The following is a 22,373-nucleotide window of genomic DNA, read 5'->3' as shown; positions in this document are numbered from 1 at the left end:
AGACACAATATACCTATAGAGTTAAGACACGATATACCTATAGAGCCAAGTCACGTTATACCTCTAGAGATAAGTCACATTATACCTATAGAGATAAGATGCGTTATACCTATAGAGTTAAGACAATATATACCTATAGAGATAAAACACGATATATCTATAGAGATAAGAAACTATATACCTATAGAGATAAGACACGATATACCTATAGAGTTAAGACACGATATGCCTCTTGAGATCAGACACGATATACCTATAGAGCAAAGTCACGTTATACCTAAAGAGATAAGACACGATATACCTATAGAGATAAGACACAATATACCTATAGAGATAAGACACGTTATACCTATTGAGATAAGTCACGTTATACCTATAGAAATAAGACACAATATACCTAAGACACGATATACCTAAGACACAATATACCTATAGGGATTAGGCACGATATCCTAAGACACGGTATACCTATAGAGTTAAGACACAATATACTTCTTGAGATCAGACACAATATACCTATAGAGCCAAGTCGCGTTATACCTATAGAGTTAAGACACGATATACCTCGAGATAAGACACAATATACCTATAGAGATAAGAAACTATATACCTATAGAGATAAGAGACAATATACCTACAGAGATAACACACAATATACCTACGACACTATATACTAATAGAGCCAAGTCACGTTATACCTCTAGCGGTAAGTCACGTTATACCTAGAGTTAAGACACGTTATACCTATAGAGATAAGACACGTTATACCTCTAGCGGTAAGTCACATTATAACTATAGAGTTAAGACACGTTATACCTATAGAGATAAGACACGTTATACCTAGAGATAAGACACGTTATACCTAGAGATAAGACACGTTATACCTATAGAGATAAGACACGATATACCTAGAGATAAGACACATTATACCTATAGAGATAAGACAATATATACCTATAGAGATAAGACACGTTATACCTATAGAGATAAGTCACGTTATACCTCTAGCGGTAAGTCACGTAATACCTATAGAGTTAAGCCACGTTATACCTAGAGATAAGCCACGTTATACCTAGAGTTAAGCCACGTTATACCTAGATTTAAGCCACGTTATACCTAGAGTTAAGCCACGTTATACCTAGAGATAAGCCACTTTATACCTATAGAGATAAGACACATTATACCCATAGAGATAAGACACATTATACCTATAGAGTTAAGACAATATATACCTATAGAGATAAGACACGATATATCTATAGAGATAAGAAATGATATACCTCTTGAGATAAGACACGATATACCTATAGAGTAAAGACACGATATACCTATAGAGATAAGTCATGTTATACCTCTTGAGATAAGACACGATATACCTATAGAGTAAAGACACGATATACCTATAGAGATAAGTCATGTTATACCTATAGAGATAAGAAATGATATACCTCTTGAGATAAGACACGATATACCTATAGAGATAAGACACAATATACATATAGAGATAAGAAATGATATACCTCTTGAGATAAGACACGATATACCTCGAGATCAGACACGTTATACCTATAGAGTAAAGACACGATATACCTATAGAGATAAGAAATGATATACCTCTTGAGATAAGACACGATATACCTCGAGATCAGACACGATATACCTATAGAGTAAAGACACGATATACCTATAGAGATAAGAAATGATATACCTCTTGAGATAAGACACGATATACCTCGAGATCAGACACGTTATACCTATAGAGATAAGTCATGTTATACCCATAGAGATAAGTCACATTATACCTATAGAGTTAAGACACAATATACCTATAGAGTTAAGACACGATATACCTATAGAGCCAAGTCACGTTATACCTCTAGAGATAAGTCACATTATACCTATAGAGATAAGATGCGTTATACCTATAGAGTTAAGACAATATATACCTATAGAGATAAAACACGATATATCTATAGAGATAAGAAACTATATACCTATAGAGATAAGACACGATATACCTATAGAGTTAAGACACGATATGCCTCTTGAGATCAGACACGATATACCTATAGAGCAAAGTCACGTTATACCTAAAGAGATAAGACACGATATACCTATAGAGATAAGACACAATATACCTATAGAGATAAGACACGTTATACCTATTGAGATAAGTCACGTTATACCTATAGAAATAAGACACAATATACCTAAGACACGATATACCTAAGACACAATATACCTATAGGGATTAGGCACGATATACCTAAGACACGGTATACCTATAGAGTTAAGACACAATATACTTCTTGAGATCAGACACAATATACCTATAGAGCCAAGTCGCGTTATACCTATAGAGTTAAGACACGATATACCTCGAGATAAGACACAATATACCTATAGAGATAAGAAACTATATACCTATAGAGATAAGAGACAATATACCTACAGAGATAACACACAATATACCTACGACACTATATACTAATAGAGCCAAGTCACGTTATACCTCTAGCGGTAAGTCACGTTATACCTAGAGTTAAGACACGTTATACCTATAGAGATAAGACACGTTATACCTCTAGCGGTAAGTCACATTATAACTATAGAGTTAAGACACGTTATACCTATAGAGATAAGACACGTTATACCTAGAGATAAGACACGTTATACCTATAGAGATAAGACACGATATACCTAGAGATAAGACACATTATACCTATAGAGATAAGACAATATATACCTATAGAGATAAGACACGTTATACCTATAGAGATAAGTCACGTTATACCTCTAGCGGTAAGTCACGTAATACCTATAGAGTTAAGCCACGTTATACCTAGAGATAAGCCACGTTATACCTAGAGTTAAGCCACGTTATACCTAGATTTAAGCCACGTTATACCTAGAGTTAAGCCACGTTATACCTAGAGATAAGCCACTTTATACCTATAGAGATAAGACACATTATACCTATAGAGTTAAGCCACGTTATACCTATAGAGATAAGACACATTATACCTATAGAGATAAGAAACGATATACCTAGAGATAAGACACGTTATACCTATAGAGCCAAGTCACGTTATACCTATAGAGTTAAGACACGTTATACCTATAGAGATAAGACACGTTATACCTATAGAGATAAGAAACATTATACCTATAAGACACGTTATACCTATAGAGATAAGACACGATATACCTAGAGATAAGACACGTTATACCTATAGAGCCAAGTCACGTTATACCTATAGAGATAAGACACGTTATACCTATAGAGATAAGACACGTTATACCAATAGAGTTAAGACACATTATACCTATCGAGATAAAACATGTTATACCTATAGAGATAAGACATGTTATACCTACAGAGATAAGACATGTTATACCTAGAGATAAGACACGTTATACCTATAGAGATAACACACGTTATACCAATAGAGTTAAGACACATTATACCTATCGAGATAAAACATGTTATACCTATAGAGATAAGACACATTATACCTACAGAGATAAGACATGTTATACCTAGAGATAAGACACGTTATACCTAGAGATAAGACACGTTATACCTATAGAGATAAGACATGTTATACCTATAGAGATAAGACACGTTATACCTATAGAGATAATACACGTTATACCTATAGAGATAAGACATGTTATACCTATAGAGATAAGACACATTAATAATAGGTTGTTATTGACCTTGCCTTACATCACTGGTTCACACTGATTTATAAGGCTATATTGGGTAAAATGAAATTTTAATCAGATCAGTAAATAAATATCAATTACGGTCCCATTGTCATCAGAACTAGAACAGTTCATGGTAGAAATAGTTTTAGTTACTCAGCTCCGTGGTCCTGGAATTGATGATGTCACGTTGGTGGAGTTTAAACACTTGGTCGATGTAAATATCATAGAAGAGTGTGATGATCCGAATGTGAGATACACCTGTAGAGGTAAGTTCCAATGTGAGATACACCTGGAGAGGTAAGTTCCAATGTGAGATACACCTGTAGAGGTAAGTTCCAATGTGAGATACACCTGTAGAGGTAAGTTCCAATGTGAGATACACCTGTAGAGGTAAGTTCCAATGTGAGATACACCTGTAGAGGTAAGTTCCAATGTGAGATACACCTGTAGAGGTAAGTTCCAATGTGAGATACACCTGTAGAGGTAAGTTCCAATGTGAGATACACCTGTAGAGGTAAGTTCCAATGTGAGATACACCTGTAGAGGTAAGTCACATTAATAAACAGCACACAGAAATACAAATCATGCAAGTTGAAGACCTCTGGAGGTCGGAGGTCAGTAATGGTAGGAGGAAAAGTTTGTACTTCAGATCCATTGTAGGAGGTTGGAAGAGAGATGGACCATACAAGGACAGGGAGTGATGGGTAAGACATCCACAGAGACTGTGAATGGATAAATGTGGACATAGTTGGACATAACAGAGGAATGTCCAGGTTTTTTTGAAGGAGATATGAGGAGACAGGGGGGGGGGGGGGGGTGCTGGGAAAGGATCACAGTGAGTGTAGCAAAACAACACAATGAAAGCAGACCAGACCACAAGCTTCAACAACCAAACTAACCAGACAATGAACATGACAATGTGAAACATGCAACAGGGACCACGCGGTGATGAACAGAACACAGGCACACAGACACATAGCTGTACAACACAGCTAAGGTTTTTACTGCCAGAGGTCTGTTTCTCTGAGCTCAACTCCATGCACGTCTGAGCAAACAGTCAAGTATAAGCCCCAAAGTAGTGCTTGTTTTGTTCCTGTAGTTTCTTGTGATTTTTATTGGAGAAAAATACACATAAAAGCATTATGTTATAGTACCATTGTTGTTGTGTAACACACGTAAAATATATTAATTCCATAAATGGATTAAATTTCAAATATATTTTTCTAAATTATTTTGTAAATATGTTTTGCTTCCTAAAAATATTTATTTCACTTTCACTGGTTAATTAAATTAGCGGTTCTGAATTGCCAGTATTGAATTCAAATACATTCTCCGGTTCACAGTTTATTAGGTACACCACCCCAGTCACGAAAATGGATCACTTCTACAGTCAGGTGGTCGTGGCTCGTTATAAGCTAACGGGCATCCAGACATTCAGTTACTGTGTATGATGGAACGTTAGATGATTGGTCGGTGCCAAGCACGTCAGATCCAGTATCTAACAAACGTCCTCCTTCCTGGCCTTTTCACACACGAGCGTCTAGGGTTTACGGAGAAGGGTGCGACAAATGATAAACATCCAGTCAGCCCTGTGTGTGATAAAACAGCGCAAGATAAAACGGGAGGAATCCTGCGAACAGGTCGGACCACAAAACGGCACAGTCCAACGGTGGTGTGAAGAACGACATCTCTGAACACACAACTCGTTGATCCCTGTTACTGACTGGCTATTTGCAGCAGACGACCACACCAGGGTTCCACTCCGATCAGGTAAGAACAGGAAGCTGCGGCTCCCGTGAGCAACGCCATCACCAACACTGGACAATGGAGGAGTGGAAAAACATTGCCTGGAACATGACAGAGTTCAGTTTACTAGAGTGTCCTGGTCAGTCCTCCAGACCTCAACCCTATAGAGCATAATGGGATGAGATGGAACGGGCTGTTAGCAGCATGAATGTACCACCGTCCAATCTGCTGCAACTGTGTGATGTCATCGCGTCAGCATGGACCAACATCCCTGTGAAACGTTTCTGACACCTTGTAGAATACCCTGAAGAATTAAGGCTGTTCTGGAGGAAAAGGGGGGGGTGGGGGGTTCCAACCCGGTATTAGATGGGTGTACCTAATAAACTGGCCAGTGAGTGCAAACGCTTCATGACATCCTACTACAATCCCTTTCGATTCAGATGTCTATTATGCTAACCAGAACTTTTAAGAGGAATGCTGTGCCACTGATGTATAAAAAGTAAATTAGATGTGAGGGGAATTATTTTCCATGTTTAATGATAGAAGCATGAAACTCTTTAAACAATCTTGAAAAAAGTATGTGTTTCTCAGCTGCTGTTTTTAGGAAATGGTTATAGTTTCATCTTACCAGACCAATATTGTCAGAACTAACATTTTTAGGATTGACTGAGTACTCTGGGGTACTCTTAATCTTCTTGATTTTTGGGCTCAAAAGGAGGTAAAGTGAAGGGGGAAAAACCCCCGAAACAGTCAAAGAAATCGGACCGTTCTCAATGAGCGATGAAAAAGGTATACACTGTGGCAACAGTCAGTCATATCAGCATAACGTACAGTACATAAACTCAGATCAAACCAAACAGCGTGAAGCCACGAGACGGGATGGGACACTGGCTACAGGCCCTCTGAGGTACATAAAGACCAGAAAGAATGGGACACTAGCTACAGGCCCTCTGAGGTACATAAAGATGACAGAACAGAGAAGACAGGACCATGAGAGCGATTGGACACAGGAAAGAGAGAGCGACTGGACACAGGAAAGAGAGAGCGAGAGAGGCGATTCTATGCCTCCTACTTCCGTCTTGTCTTCTCAGCTGTAACGAGAAGAGAAAACCAGCATCCAGTTTCCCCCCTGTAAATAATGGATGATACCATTGGCTGAAACAGCACAGTAAGAAATTATACCATTGGCTTATACTTGAATGTTTACCCAGCCCGGTGAGTTCTTTTTTTTTTGTGGTTGAATTCATTTTAACATCAAAGTTTGTCAAACAATGGACGAAAACTCACAACCTGAAATTCACGACGTGGGCGGTAGCCTCATTCCACTCTTAGCACTCTGGGAAAACAAAGACATGTAACAATGAGACATTAACTCTCTTGGGGGGAGGGGAGCCACAGAGATGAACAGAATACGTCAAGAAGTGTAAAAGAAAATGAAGAATAGAAAAGAAGGTAGTCTGGAGAAACTGTCTTCAGAGATGCCACCCGTTAAACTATCAACCAGTTAGCTAGAGATACCTTAAACCAAAACAAATCTGGCAACCTGAGAGATACCTTAAACCAAAACAGATCTGGCAACCTGAGAGATACCTTAAACCAAAACAGATCTGGCAACCTGAGAGATACCTTAAACCAAAACAGATCTGGCAACCTGAGAGATACCTTAAACCAAAACAGATCTGGCAACCTGAGAGATACCTTAAACCAAAACAGATCTGGCAACCTGAGAGATACCTTAAACCAAAACAGATCTGGCAACCTGAGAGATACCTTAAACCAAAACAGATCTGGCAACCTGAGAGATACCTTAAACCAAAACAGATCTGGCAACCTGAGAGATACCTTAAACCAAAACAGATCTGGCAACCTGAGAGATACCTTAAACCAAAACAGATCTGGCAACCTGAGAGATACCTTAAACCAAAACAGATCTGGCAACCTGAGAGATACCTTAAACCAAAACAGATCTGGCAACCTGACTAGTGGAAACTAATTACTAGTAATAACGAATTACTACAGAGATGTTAGAATATATAATGTATTGATTAAACAGACACAGAAAACAGTTTATCCAGTCTACATAACCTGACCAGAACCATTCAGAGTTTGTCTCTTTTTGGTCCCGTGGTCAGAAAAAAAAGGGGGAGAAAAAGACCCAAATTGTATCTTGAGGTTGTAGAAATTTGGTACGTTTCCCAAATCCTGATTGGAGGACTCCGGATTTCCCTTCTTATTCCCTCACAATTCAAGGAATCTTCCAACCAGGATTTCAGCCGAAACCTGGGAATTTGGGGATAGTTTTGAGATGATAGTGATGGGATTTAAAAAAAAAAATGTTTTAATTGAATACACTGATTGTACTGTAAGTCAGTCAGGAGAAAGCAAAGCCTCTCCTAACTAAATGACTCCACTGTAATGTACAACGTTACTGTAAAGGGTATCTGAGAGACTGGGCGACATCCCTGAAGTAACAGAAGCAGAGGACAGTGACTCACGCCCAGTGGGAGAAGTAGGAGAAAGGGCATTGGACAAGGACACGTGACTGGGACTAGAAACATTGGTTACATCCTGGTTCTGACTGGTGGTGGAGGACTGTCTCCGTAGCTGGCCCTGATAGGAGCTGCCGCTCTTGAACGTGTTCACCACATCGATCTGGAGGAGGAGAACACAAGACAGGCCGCTCATAGACAGGTCAGACAGACAGGTCAGACCGACAGACAGGACATACAGACAGGTCAGACAGACAGGTCAGACAGACAGGTCAGACAGACAGGTCAGACAAACAGGTCAGACAGACAGGTCAGACAAACAGGTCAGACAGACAGGTCAGACAGACAGGACATACAGACAGGTCAGACAGACAGGACATACAGACAGGTCAGACAAACAGGTCAGACAGACAGGTCAGACAAACAGGTCAGACAGACAGGTCATACAGACAGGTCAGACAGACAGGTCAGACAGACAGACAGGTCAGACAGGTTGACTGAGGCAGCACAGCACTCCTAGGGAACCTGCCGCTCTGACAGGTAGTTTTAGTTTATCACAGTGATAATGGTACTTCCTCAGAGTAATGGGCTTTGATCAGATGAAACCGAGGTGATGCCAACCTCATGTAGGGCCCAATGTTTGACAGACAGGACAGGACATGGTAGTAGGACAGACGGACAGACTAGGCCATGACAAAGCGCATCCCCTGGTCTTAGCCATGGGGAACCTGTCTCTCTGACATGTACGTGATGGAGAACTCTTAGGGGTCACAAAGATCCTTAAGTATCACAGTGATAACGGGACTGGCTCAGAGTAACGGGCGACAATCAGATGAACAGACAGGCCATGGTAGTAGGATAGACATGACGGCTATAGACGACTAGGCTGGGATAGGAGGATCGCTACATGGGTACGTAAAGACCTTATCACAGTGAAGGTACTGGCCCAGAGTCATGGAGTCCAGTCGCGAGCAGATTGCGCCAAGGTGATGAAGAGTTTGGTTCAAACCCTCCAGACGTCCGTGTCTGGGAAGACAGTGTGCTGCGGTACTGGCGGAGCTTCAGCTGTGGTTCTACAGTAGGTTTCAACTCCGACCCTGTTCCTGGAGAGATGCCCTCCTGTAGGTTTTAACTCCAGCCCTGTTCCTGGAGAGAAACCCTCCTGTAGGTTTCAACTCCAACCCTGTTCCTGGAGAGATGTCCTCCTGTAGGTTTTAACTCCGACCCTGTTCCTGGAGAGAGATACCCTCCTGTAGGTTTCAACTCCAACCCTGTTCCTGGAGAGAGATACCCTCCTGTAGGTTTTAACTCCGACCCTGTTCCTGGAGAGCTACTATACTGTAGGTTTTAACTCCAACCCTGTTCCTGGAGAGAAACCCTCCTGTAGGTTTCAACTCCGACCCTGTTCCTGGAGAGATACCCTCCTGTAGGTTTTAACTCCGACCCTGTTCCTGGAGAGATACCCTCCTGTAGGTTTTAACTCCGACCATGTTCCTGGAGAGAGATACCCTCCTGTAGGTTTTAACTCCAACCCTGTTCCTGGACAGATGCCTTCCTGTAGGTTTTAACTCCGACCCTGTTCCTGGAGAGATACCCTCCTGTAGGTTTTAACTCCAACCCTGTTCCTGGAGAGAAACCCTCCTGTAGGTTTTAACTCCAACCCTATGCCTAGAGAGCTACCCTCCTGTAGGTTTTAACTCCAACCCTGTTCCTGGAGAGAAACCCTCCTGTAGGTTTTAACTCCAACCCTGTTCCTGGAGAGATGTAGTTAAAACCTACAGGAGGGTTTCTCTCCAGGAACCGGAACAAGATAAACATTTCAGTTCCTAATACTGATCCAAGAGATACTCCAATATTACTACTATAACACACATTCTAATGACGTTCAAGCAACTGCAATATCATCATGCAGACTCACAGTGTAGTCGGTCCATGGAATTTCATGACAATAGTATTTTCTCAATGTACATTTTATTTTACAGTGTTCTCGGTCTGTCCCCTCCCACAGCTGGTCATCGGTCTGTCCCCTCCCACAGCTGGTCATCGATCTGTCCCCTCCCACAGCTGGTCATCGATCTGTCCCCTCCCACAGCTGGTCATCGATCTGTCCCCTCCCACAGCTGGTCATCGATCTGTCCCCTCCCACAGCTGGTCATCGATCTGTCCCCTCCCACAGCTGGTCATCGATCTGTCCCCTCCCACAGCTGGTCATCGGTCTGTCCCCTCCCACAGCTGGTCATCGGTCTGTCCCCTCCCACAGCTGGTCATCGGTCTGTCCCCTCCCATAGCTGGTCATCGGTCTGTCCCCTCCCATAGCTGGTCATCGATCTGTCCCCTCCCATAGCTGGTCATCGATCTGTCCCCTCCCATAGCTGGTCATCGGTCTGTCCCCTCCCATAGCTGGTCATCGGTCTGTCCCCTCCCACAGCTGGTCATCGATCTGTCCCCTCCCATAGCTGGTCATCGGTCTGTCCCCTCCCATAGCTGGTCATCGATCTGTCCCCTCCCATAGCTGGTCATCGGTCTGTCCCCTCCCATAGCTGGTCATCGGTCTGTCCCCTCCCATAGCTGGTCATCGGTCTGTCCCCTCCCATAGCTGGTCATCGGTCTGTCCCCTCCCATAGCTGGTCATCGGTCTGTCCCCTCCCATAGCTGGTCATCGGTCCCACCCCTCCCATAGCTGGTCATCGGTCCCACCCCTCCCATAGCTGGTCATCGGTCCCACCCCTCCCATAGCTGGTCATCGATCCCACCCCTCCCATAGCTGGTCATCGGTCTGTCCCCTCCCATAGCTGGTCATCGGTCTGTCCCCTCCCATAGCTGGTCATCGGTCTGTCCCCTCCCATAGCTGGTCATCGGTCTGTCCCCTCCCATAGCTGGTCATCGGTCTGTCCCCTCCCATAGCTGGTCATCGGTCTGTCCCCTCCCATAGCTGGTCATCGGTCTGTCCCCTCCCATAGCTGGTCATCGGTCTGTCCCCTCCCATAGCTGGTCATCGGTCTGTCCCCTCCCATAGCTGGTCATCGGTCTGTCCCCTCCCATAGCTGGTCATCGGTCTGTCCCCTCCCATAGCTGGTTATCGGTCTGTCCCCTCCCATAGCTGGTCATCGGTCTGAACCCTCCCATAGCTGGTCATCGGTCTGTCCCCTCCCATAGCTGGTCATAGGTCTGTCACCCCCCATGGTTTGTCATTGGTTTATCTTTCCCTCCCACAACTTGTCATTGGTTCCTCACCTGAGTCTGAATGCGGTTGAGCCCCCTGAACCAGAGGACCTGTCCGCGTCGCAGCTCTCTCTCCGCGTGGTCGATCTCCTCGTTGTCCTCGTTCATGTCCTCGTCCCCAGGCATTTCGTTCTTCTTGGTCAGCTGACCCGCCCCTCGCAGGAACCGCAGCTTGCTGTTAGGGATAGTGGCGATCACCTGGGGGGGGGGGGGGGGGACAAATGGAGGGGGAGGCACAGGGAGGGGGAAACAAAGGGAGGGGGGTACATGATTCTCTCCCAAAGAGAGATTTGATTCTTCAGGGTTTTTTCAGAAGGAACTTATTAAAGAACTCAGCGATATATGAATATATATATGTTTCTTTAATAAAAACATAATACCATTTCTATGTTTTTGTTTTAAGAGTATGTAGAGGCATGTCAACATATGTCAAGGTGCGTCAAGGTGTGTTTACCTGTCCCCAGACCAACTCTCCTAGACCCAGGTATGTAAAGGTGTGTTTACCTGTCCCCAGACCAACTCTCCTAGACCCAGGTATGTAAAGGTGTGTTTACCTGTCCCCAGACCAACTCTCCTAGACCCAGGTATGTAAAGGTGTGTTTACCTGTCCCCAGACCAACTCTCCTAGACCCAGGTATGTAAAGGTGTGTTTACCTGTCCCCAGACCAACTCTCCTAGACCCAGGTATGTAAAGGTGTGTTTACCTGTCCCCAAACCAACTCTCCTAGACCCAGGTATGTAAAGGTGTGTTTACCTGTCCCCAGACCAACTCTCCTAGACCCAGGTATGTAAAGGTGTGTTTACCTGTCCCCAAACCAACTCTCCTAGACCCAGGTATGTAAAGGTGTGTTTACCTGTCCCCAAACCAACTCTCCTAGACCCAGGAAGGTGCACCATCCCCACTTTTCCAAATCCAGAGGAGTACAACTGAACGGCTTCCCTCCAAACTGCACGATCACAATCTGTAAACACACAGATAGGAATCTGTATTATGAAACTGCATGATACCTCACAACGTACACACATCCTACCTGGATTGGCGAAGGTTCCTACCTGGAATGGCAAAGGTTCCTACCTGGATGGGCAAAGGTTCCTACCTGGATGGCAAAGGTTCCTACCTGGATGGCAAAGGTTCCTACCTGGATGGCAAAGGTTCCTACCTGGATGGCAAAGGTTCCTACCTGGATGGCGAAGGTTCCTACCTGGATGGCGAATGTTCCGAAGACGATGGAACAGAAGATGGGGTTCCTGAAGATTCCGTCGAAGACGTTCCTCTCTCCGTGGATCTTCCTGGCGTTGATCTCGTTGAAAAGCTGCATGAGGACGAAGGTGTTGAAAATGATGGTGTAGTGTTCTGACGGAGGGGAGTGGAGAGGAGCGTGACGACCACTGTCTATGTCAAAGATCTGCTCACCTGAGATAGAGAAAGAGAGAGAGAGAGAGAGAGAGAGAGAGAGAGAGAGAGAGAGAGAGAGAGATATCGTCTTGTTGATGTCAAAGAACTCACCTATCACTCCCATTGATTTGGAGCTAGAGGTGGCTAAAGTTATCTGATGTTTGTCTGTTTGATGAAACGTGAACCACGTATTACAGTTTCTCTTGACTCATAGACTAGTTTTACGGAGAGGAACCATCTAACATCAAGTTGTAAAATCCTGAACTTCCCCCTTTAATAAAAACCAAGGAGTTTTAACCACAACAATGCTAGCCAGGAGGACAGTACACTTTAATGACGTACCAACTGTGGCCAAGGGATGGTCTAGCAGTCTTGAGACGCTATTTCAGCTATCTTTCCACTCTTTATCCAATGAACAACAAATAGGAGAGGACATTAAAAAGAAAGAATCCCTTTACCGACGAACAGCAGGGAGAAGATGATAACCAGCTGATAGATGCCGTGTCCCAGGATGTTCTTGGTCATGGTGCTGGAGATCAGCGGTTTGTTGCGGCCGTACGGCTTCCTCATCAGCAGGGCCTCGGTGGGGGGCTCCGTCGCCAGCGCCAAGGACGCAAAGGTGTCCATTATTAAGTTCACCCACAGCATCTGGACCGCCTTCAGGGGAGAATCCTACAGGGAACACACAGGGTGGTTAACATTAGAGACTACAGATGAAACAACTGGACTGTCGTCAGGGGAGAATCCTAATGATTCCAGATAGCAATAACCATATTTATTTGATGAGATCCATGATTTTGTTTTCCTGTGTTCCCCATACTCCCTTTTCTTACCTAACAGATCACCTAACAGACCCACAGGGTGGTTAACATTAGAGACTACAGATGAAACAACTGGACTGTCGTCAGGGGAGAATCCTACAGGGAACACACAGAACTCCAACCCTGTTCCTGGAGAGATATCCTCCTGTAGGTTTGAACTCCGACCCTGTTCCTGGAGAGAAACCCTCCTGTAGGTTTTAACTCCGACCCTGTTCCTGGAGAGATACAGTCCTGTAGGTTTTAACTCCAATCCTGTTCCTGGAGAGATACCGTCCTGTAGGTTTTAACTCCAACCCTGTTCCTGGAGAGATACCGTCCTGTTGGTTTTAACTCCAACTCTAGTTGTAATTAACCTGATTGATTATTAGATGCAGGTGTGCAAGATGAGTGTTGGAGTTAAAACCTACAGGAGGGTAACTAACTACATCTACTAACTATATATACTAACTACATCTACAAACTATATATACTAACTACATCTACTAACTACATCTACATCTACATCTACAAACGATATATACATCTACTAACTATATATACTAACTACATCTACAAGCTATATATACTAACTACATCTACTAACTCTATATACTAACTACATCTACAAACTATATATACTAACTACATCTATATCTACTAACTATATATACTAACTACATCTACTAACTATATATACTAACTACATCTACGTCTACTAACTATATATACTAACTACATCTACTAACTATATATACTAACTACATCTATATCTACTAACTATATATACTAACTACATCTACTAACTATATATACTAACTACATCTACGTCTACTAACTATATATACTAACTACATCTACTAACTATATATACTAACTACATCTATATCTACTAACTATATATACTAACTACATCTACTAACTATATATACTAACTACATCTACTAACTATATATACTAACTACATCTACGTCTACTAACTATATATACTAACTACATCTACTAACTATATATACTAACTACATCTATATCTACTAACTATATATACTAACTACATCTACTAACTCTATATACTAACTACATCTACTAACTATATATACTAACTACATCTACTAACTCTATATACTAACTACATATACTAACTACATCTACTAACTCTATATACTAACTACATCTACTAACTATATATACTAACTACATATACTAACTACATCTACTAACTCTATATACTAACTACATATACTAACTACATCTACTAACTATATATACTAACTACATCTACTAACTCTATATACTAACTACATATACTAACTACATCTACTAACTATATATACTAACTACATCTACTAACTCTATATACTAACTACATCTACTAACTATATATACTAACTACATATACTAACTATATATACTAACTACATCTACTAACTCTATATACTAACTACATATACTAACTACATCTACTAACTCTATATACTAACTACATATACTAACTACATCTACTAACTATATATACTAACTACATCTACTAACTATATATACTAACTACATCTATATCTACTAACTATATATACTAACTCTATCTACTAACTACATATACGAACTACAGGTTAGTGTCTAGACCCTCAGTGGAGTGTCCTACAGGAACACACATGGTTGATGTCAGCCATAGTTACAGTCATCTCCACCAATGGACTGGCCTCTGAACAATTGTGTCTCTCCAGGGGAACAAGACAGAGCTGTCACCTCTCAACCTCACCGCTGATTCTGACCCTAAATCCCCTAGCCATCGCAATAACAGACGCAGATACATTACAGCAATAGTAAATGAGATAGGTAAGATATCAGTGAGGCTGAAACTCACACCAGGATACATGTTTGACACACCGATTATTCTTTATAACTTTATTTAACTAGTCAAGTCAGTTATGAACACATTCTTATTTTCAATGACGGCCTGGGAACAGTGGGTTAACTGCCTGTTCAGGGGTTGAATGACAGATTTGTACCTTGTCAGCTCGGGGGATTCGATCTTGCAACCTTTCGAATCCAAAGTCCAATGCTCTAACCACTAGGCTACCCTGCCGCCACATTCTTACCTGTGTGTGTGTGTGTTTGTTACCTGTGTGATGCAGGCCCCAGTGAAGGCCACTATGACAGCCACCACGTTGACAGTCAGCTGTGTGTTTGTTACCTGTGTGTGTGTGTGTGTTCGTTACCTGTGTGATGCAGGCCCCAGTGAAGGCCACTATGACAGCCACCACGTTGACAGTCAGCTGTGTGTTTGTTACCTGTGTGATGCAGGCCCCAGTGAAGGCCACTATGACAGCCACCACGTTGACAGTCAGCTGTGTGTTTGTTACCTGTGTGATGCAGGCCCCAGTGAAGGCCACTATGACAGCCACCACGTTGACAGTCAGCTGTGTGTTCGTTACCTGTGTGATGTAGGCCCCAGTGAAGGCCACTATGACAGTCACCACGTTGACAGTCAGCTGTGTGTTTGTTACCTGTGTGATGCAGGCCCCAGTGAAGGCCACTATGACAGCCACCACGTTGACAGTCAGCTGTGTGTTTGTTACCTGTGTGATGCAGGCCCCAGTGAAGGCCACTATGACAGCCACCACGTTGACAGTCAGCTGTGTGTTCGTTACCTGTGTGATGCAGGCCCCAGTGAAGGCCACTATGACAGCCACCACGTTGACAGTCAGCTGTGTGTTTGTTACCTGTGTGATGCAGGCCCCAGTGAAGGCCACTATGACAGCCACCACGTTGACAGTCAGCTGTGTGTTTGTTACCTGTGTGATGCAGGCCCCAGTGAAGGCCACTATGACAGCCACCACGTTGACAGTCAGCTGTGTGTTAGTTACCTGTGTGATGCAGGCCCCAGTGAAGGCCACTATGACAGCCACCACGTTGACAGTCAGCTGTGTGTTTGTTACCTGTGTGATGCAGGCCCCAGTGAAGGCCACTATGACAGCCACCACGTTGACAGTCAGCTGTGTGTTTGTTACCTGTGTGATGCAGGCCCCAGTGAAGGCCACTATGACAGCCACCACGTTGACAGTCAGCTGTGTGTTCGTTACCTGTGTGATGCAGGCCCCAGTGAAGGCCACTATGACAGCCACCACGTTGACAGTCAGCTGGAACTGGAGGAACTTGGAGATGCTGTCGTAGACGTTCCTCCCCCACATCACAGCCTTCACTATGCTACTGAAGTTATCGTCCGTTAATATGATGTCAGACGCCTCCTTGGCCACGTCTGTACCGGCTATACCCTGCAGAGAGAAGAGGTATGGTTTAATACTGGCTGAACCCTGCAGAGAATAGACATATGGTTTAACACTGGCTGAACCCTGCAGAGAGAAGAGGTATGGTTTAATACCGGCTGAACCCTGCAGAGAGAAGAGGTATGGTTTAATACCGGCTGAACCCTGCAGAGAGAGAAGAGGTATGGTTTAATACTGGCTGAACCCTGCAGAGAGAGAAGAGGTATGGTTTAATACCGGCTGAACCCTGCAGAGAGAAGAGGAATGGTTTAATACCGGCTGAACCCTGCAGAGAGAGAGAGGTATGGTTTAATACTGGCTGAACCCTACAGAGAGAAGGGGTATGGTTTAATACTGGCTGAACCCTGCAGAGAGAAGAGGTATGGTTTAATACTGGCTGAACCCTGCAGAGAGGAGAGGCATGGTTTAATACCGGCTGAACCCTGCAGAGAGAAGAGGAATGGTTTAATACCGGCTGAACCCTGCAGAGAGAAGAGGAATGGTTTAATACCGGCTGAACCCTGCAGAGAGAAGAGGTATGGTTTAATACCTGCTGAACCCTGCAGAGAGAAGAGGAATGGTTTAATACCGGCTGAACCCTGCAGAGAGAAGAGGAATGGTTTAATACCGGCTGAACCCTGCAGAGAGAAGAGGAATGGTTTAATACCGGCTGAACCCTGCAGAGAGAAGTGGTATGGTTTAATACTGGTTGAACCCTGCAGAGAGAGAATAGGTATGGTTTAATACCGGCTGAACCCTGCAGAGAGAAGAGGAATGGTTTAATACTGGCTGAACCCTGCAGAGAGAAGAGGTATGGTTTAATACTGGCTGAACCCTGCAGAGAGAAGAGGTATGGTTTAATACTGGCTGAACCCTGCAGAAAATAGACATATGGTTTAACACTGGCTGAACCCTGCAGAGAGAAGAGGTATGGTTTAATACTGCCTGAATCCTGCAGAGAGAAGAGGTATGGTTTAATACTGTCTGAACCCTGCAGAGAATAGACGTATGGTTTAACACTGGCTGAACCCTGCAGAGAGAAGAGGAATGGTTTAATACCGGCTGAACCCTGCAGAGAGAAGTGGTATGGTTTAATACTGGTTGAACCCTGCAGAGAGAGAATAGGTATGGTTTAATACCGGCTGAACCCTGCAGAGAGAAGAGGAATGGTTTAATACTGGCTGAACCCTGCAGAGAGAAGAGGTATGGTTTAATACTGGCTGAACCCTGCAGAGAGAAGAGGTATGGTTTAATACTGGCTGAACCCTGCAGAAAATAGACATATGGTTTAACACTGGCTGAACCCTGCAGAGAGAAGAGGTATGGTTTAATACTGCCTGAATCCTGCAGAGAGAAGAGGTATGGTTTAATACTGTCTGAACCCTGCAGAGAATAGACGTATGGTTTAACACTGGCTGAACCCTGCAGAGAGAAGAGGTATGGTTTAATACTGCCTGAATCCTGCAGAGAGAAGAGGTATGGTTTAATACTGTCTGAACCCTGCAGAGAATAGACATATGGTTTAATATTGGCTGAACCCTGCAGAGAGAAGAGGAATGGTTTAATACCGGCTGAACCCTGCAGAGAGAAGTGGTATGGTTTAATACTGGTTGAACCCTGCAGAGAGAGAATAGGTATGGTTTAATACCGGCTGAACCCTGCAGAGAGAAGAGGAATGGTTTAATACTGGCTGAACCCTGCAGAGAGAAGAGGTATGGTTTAATACTGGCTGAACCCTGCAGAAAATAGACATATGGTTTAACACTGGCTGAACCCTGCAGAGAGAAGAGGTATGGTTTAATACTGCCTGAATCCTGCAGAGAGAAGAGGTATGGTTTAATACTGTCTGAACCCTGCAGAGAATAGACGTATGGTTTAACACTGGCTGAACCCTGCAGAGAGAAGAGGTATGGTTTAACACTGGCTGAACCCTGCAGAGAGAAGAGGTATGGTTTAATACTGCCTGAATCCTGCAGAGAGAAGAGGTATGGTTTAATACTGTCTGAACCCTGCAGAGAATAGACGTATGGTTTAACACTGGCTGAACCCTGCAGAGAGAAGAGGTATGGTTTAATACTGGCTGAACCCTGCAGAGAGAAGACGTATGGTTTAATAGATGTGCTTCTGGTTTTAACATTTTTTATATATTTGTATTTTTGACATGTAGTAAAATCTATTTATTTTGTGCTTCCATGTAGAAAAGGAACACTTTGTAGATGCAAAGCAATCATTTCTTTAAAAAAAATGACGTTGAAGTGCTATTACCTCATCCCATTTCTCATGTTAAATCTCTCACCTCGTATCATTTGCACTTTTTACTGCAGTGGGTTAAATCAGGGTCACACAGAGTGTTACTTGGTAGTCTTAAACAAATCTACTTTGAAACAAAAAGTCAAACCTCACACACATGGTTATGGGCTTTAAAAAAAGAAGAACCTGTACCATATCAACTGAGAGACAACCCTGGAGTTGCAGATTGCGTGTATGTACCACCACATCTCACCACTAAGAGGCGCTCTCGTTCCACTGTAGCTACAGCAGTGCTGGTGTGTGTTCTGTACGTAGTAGTGAGGTTGCTGCTTGGGTAATACCAGGAGATTTCAAGGTTTCTAACGATGGATCCACTCCACAGTCGTAGTAGTTGTAGCTAGCTGTAATGCTACAGCAGTCGTAGTAGTTGTAGCTAGCTGTAATGCTACAGCAGTCATAGTATTTGTAGCTAGCTATAATGCTACAGCAGTCATAGTATTTGTAGCTCGTTTTAATGCTACAACTGTTATAGTAGTTGTAGCTAGCTATAATGCTACAACTGTCATAGTATTTGTAGCTAGCTATAATGCTACAACTGTTATAGTAGTTGTAGCTAGCTGTAATGCTAAGGCAGTCATAGTAGCTGTAATAGTATTTGTAGCTAGCTGTAATGCTACAGCAGTTATAGTAGTTGTAGCTAGCTGTAAAGCTACAGCAGTCGTATAAGTTGTAGCTAGCTGTAATGCTACAGCTGTTATAGTAGGTGGGTTATTGAGAACACATTAATTGCATCCAAAATGGCACCTTACTGCCTGCAAAGTGTACTAATTAAAGTTTGACCAGAGCCCTATGGACCTCCCTGGTCTAAAGTAGTGCACTATATAGGGGATAGGCACTATATAGGGAATAGGGCCCTGGTCTAAAGTAGTGCACTATATAGGGAATAGGGTCCTGGTCTAAAGTAGTGCACTATATAGGGAATAGGGCCCTGGTCTAAAGTAGTGCACTATATAGGGAATAGGGTGCCATTTGGAACGCAGATTCTCTTTTACAATAACAACCTGGCCTATCGTATGCTAACAGCTGACCTACAGTATGAAGTCAAAATACATCGGGCTTTGGGGAACAATATGTGCAGTTTGTAGGCAATAAGGGGCCATTTTGGATTACAGCTAGCTACAACTACTATGACAGCTGTAGCATTACAGCTATCTACAACTACTATAACAGTTGTAGCATTATAGCTAGCTACAACTACTATAACAGTTGTAGCATTATAGCTAGCTACAACTACTATAACAGTTGTAGCATTATAGCTAGCTACAACTACTATAACAGTTGTAGCATTATAGCTAGCTACAACTACTATAACAGCCGATGGGCACGGGTATAATATATTAAAGTGAGAGTATTCAAATTGGCATTTGGAGTACAGGCGCTATTAGCGAGCCTCTAACATGGTTTGGTGAGGTGTGGTGTGGTAAGGTGTGGTGTGGTGTGGTGAGGTATGGTGTGGTGTGTTGAGGTGTGGTGTGGTGAGGTATGGTGTGGTGTGGTATGGTATGGTTTGGTGAGGTGTGGTGTGTAGAGGTGTGGTAGGTGATGTGCGCTATGGTGAGGTGTGGTGTGGTATGGTATGGTGAGGAATGATGATATATGGTGAGGTGTGGTGTGGTGATGTGTGTAGAGGTGTGGTGAGGTAGATGATGTGTGGTGTGGTGTGGTAGGTGATGTGTGTAGAGGTGTGGTGTGGTGATGTGTGTAGAGGTATGGTGAGGTGTGGTGTGGTGTGGTGAGGGGTTGTCAGGTGTGGTGAGGTGTGGTAGGTGATGTGTGGTGTGGTACGCTATAGTAATATATTGTAGATACATTATGCCTCCAGCCCCAGGTCCTATAGTAATATATTGTAGATACATTATGCCTCCAGCCCCAGGTCCTATAGTAATATATTGTAGATACATTATGCCTCCAGCCCCAGGTCCTATAGTAATATATTGTAGATACATTATGCCTCCAGCCCCAGGTCCTATAGTAATATATTGTAGATACATTATGCCTCCAGCCCCAGGTCCTATAGTAATATATTGTAGATACATTATGCCTCCAGCCCCAGGTCCTATAGTAATATATTGTAGCTACGGTATGCCTCCAGCCCCAGGTCCTACCATGGCAAATCCCACGTCAGCCTTCTTCAGGGCTGGTCCATCGTTAGTCCCGTCTCCTGTCACTGCAACCACCTGTCTCTGGTCTGTCAAGCAGCTGTCTATGATGCCTAGAGGACACAACCCAACATACAGGAGTTCAGTAAGGGCAACCACACTCAGAAGAACAGGAGAAGAGCAGAGAAGAGAAGAAAAGAGCAGGGAAGGGCAGAGAAGAGAAGGGAAAAGAAGAGCAGGGAAGGGCTGAGAAGAGAAGAGAAGAGAAGAGGGCAGAGAAGAGGAGAGAAGAGCAGAGAAGAGCAGAGAAGGGAAGAGAAGAGCAGGGAAGGGCAGAGAAGAGAAGAGCAGGGAAGGGCAGGGAATGGCAGAGAAGAGAAGAGCAGGGAAGGGCAGGGAATGGCAGAGAAGAGAAGAGAAGAGCAGAGAAGAGCAGGGAAGGGCAGAGAAGAGAAGAGAAGAGCAGGGAAGGGCAGAGAAGAGCAGGGAAGGGCAGAGAAGAGCAGGGAAGGGCAGAGAAGAGCAGGGAAGGGCAGAGAAGAGAAGAGCAGGGAAGGGCAGAGAAGAGAAGAGCAGAGAAGAGAAGAGCAGAGAAGAGAAGAGCAGAGAAGAGCAGGGAAGGGCAGAGAAGAGCAGGGAAGGGCAGAGAAGAGAAGAGAAGAGCAGAGAAGAGCAGAGAAGAGAAGAGAAGAGCAGGGAAGGGCAGAGAAGAGAAGAGCAGAGAAGAGAAGAGCAGGGAAGGGCAGAGAAGAGAAGAGCAGGGAAGGGCAGAGAAGAGAAGAGAAGAGCAGAGAAGAGAAGAGCAGAGAAGAGAAGAGCAGAGAAGAGAAGAGCAGGGAAGGGCAGAGAAGAGAAGAGCAGAGAAGAGAAGAGCAGGGAAGAGAAGAGCAGGGAAGGGCAGAGAAGAGAAGAGCAGAGAAGTGCAGGGAAGAGAAGAGCAGGGAAGGGCAGAGAAGAGAAGAGCAGAGAAGAGAAGAGCAGGGAAGAGAAGAGCAGGGAAGGGCAGAGAAGAGAAGAGAAGAGCAGGGAAGGGAAGAGAAGAGCAGAATACAATAGACTAGAATAGAATGTGTATCTTTCCCCCAAGGGAACTTCATGTTGACATTCATGTTGACATGGTTCAGACAGTTGACATACATACACAGCAGGACAATAGTGTGGTACAGGACACGACAAACCTAGAGACCCTTTCTCGCTCACCTTTAACCAGAGTGTGTTTATCAGTAGGGGAGGATCTAGCCAGGACTCGCAGTTTAGGCCACACCTTGTCCATGCGCTCCTGCTCAACCTGTTGTAAAGAGTAAAAAAGGGTCCTTTGTGTTTGTTTTCTACGACTG

General features: G+C 43.7%; 1 protein-coding gene across 10 annotated transcripts in view; it reads right to left on the bottom strand.

The window, feature by feature from the left end:
- The window catches only part of atp2b2 (ATPase plasma membrane Ca2+ transporting 2), a 206,724-nt gene that overhangs the window by 5,754 nt on the left and 178,597 nt on the right, over window positions 1-22,373 (bottom strand). For 3 of the 10 annotated variants that reach the window (XM_031825785.1, XM_031825787.1, XM_031825790.1), the window contains 9 exons: window positions 22,237-22,324; window positions 21,043-21,149; window positions 16,445-16,636; window positions 13,023-13,236; window positions 12,371-12,582; window positions 12,023-12,130; window positions 11,181-11,366; window positions 7,953-8,109; window positions 6,748-6,793 (listed from right to left, as the gene is read on the bottom strand). In XM_031825785.1, coding sequence (XP_031681645.1) covers window positions 6,786-6,793; window positions 7,953-8,109; window positions 11,181-11,366; window positions 12,023-12,130; window positions 12,371-12,582; window positions 13,023-13,236; window positions 16,445-16,636; window positions 21,043-21,149; window positions 22,237-22,324 — 1,272 coding nt within the window. In that variant the 3' untranslated portion in view covers window positions 6,748-6,785. Of the gene's footprint in view, window positions 1-6,744; window positions 6,794-7,952; window positions 8,110-11,180; window positions 11,367-12,022; window positions 12,131-12,370; window positions 12,583-13,022; window positions 13,237-16,444; window positions 16,637-21,042; window positions 21,150-22,236; window positions 22,325-22,373 lie in introns of all 10 variants that reach the window. The other 7 variants (XM_031825782.1, XM_031825783.1, XM_031825784.1 and 4 more) reach the window with 5 other exon arrangements.

This window comes from Oncorhynchus kisutch, linkage group LG5 (assembly GCF_002021735.2).
Source record: "Oncorhynchus kisutch isolate 150728-3 linkage group LG5, Okis_V2, whole genome shotgun sequence".
Lineage (NCBI taxonomy): Eukaryota > Metazoa > Chordata > Actinopteri > Salmoniformes > Salmonidae > Oncorhynchus > Oncorhynchus kisutch.
This window is presented reverse-complemented; position numbering and strand designations above follow the sequence as displayed.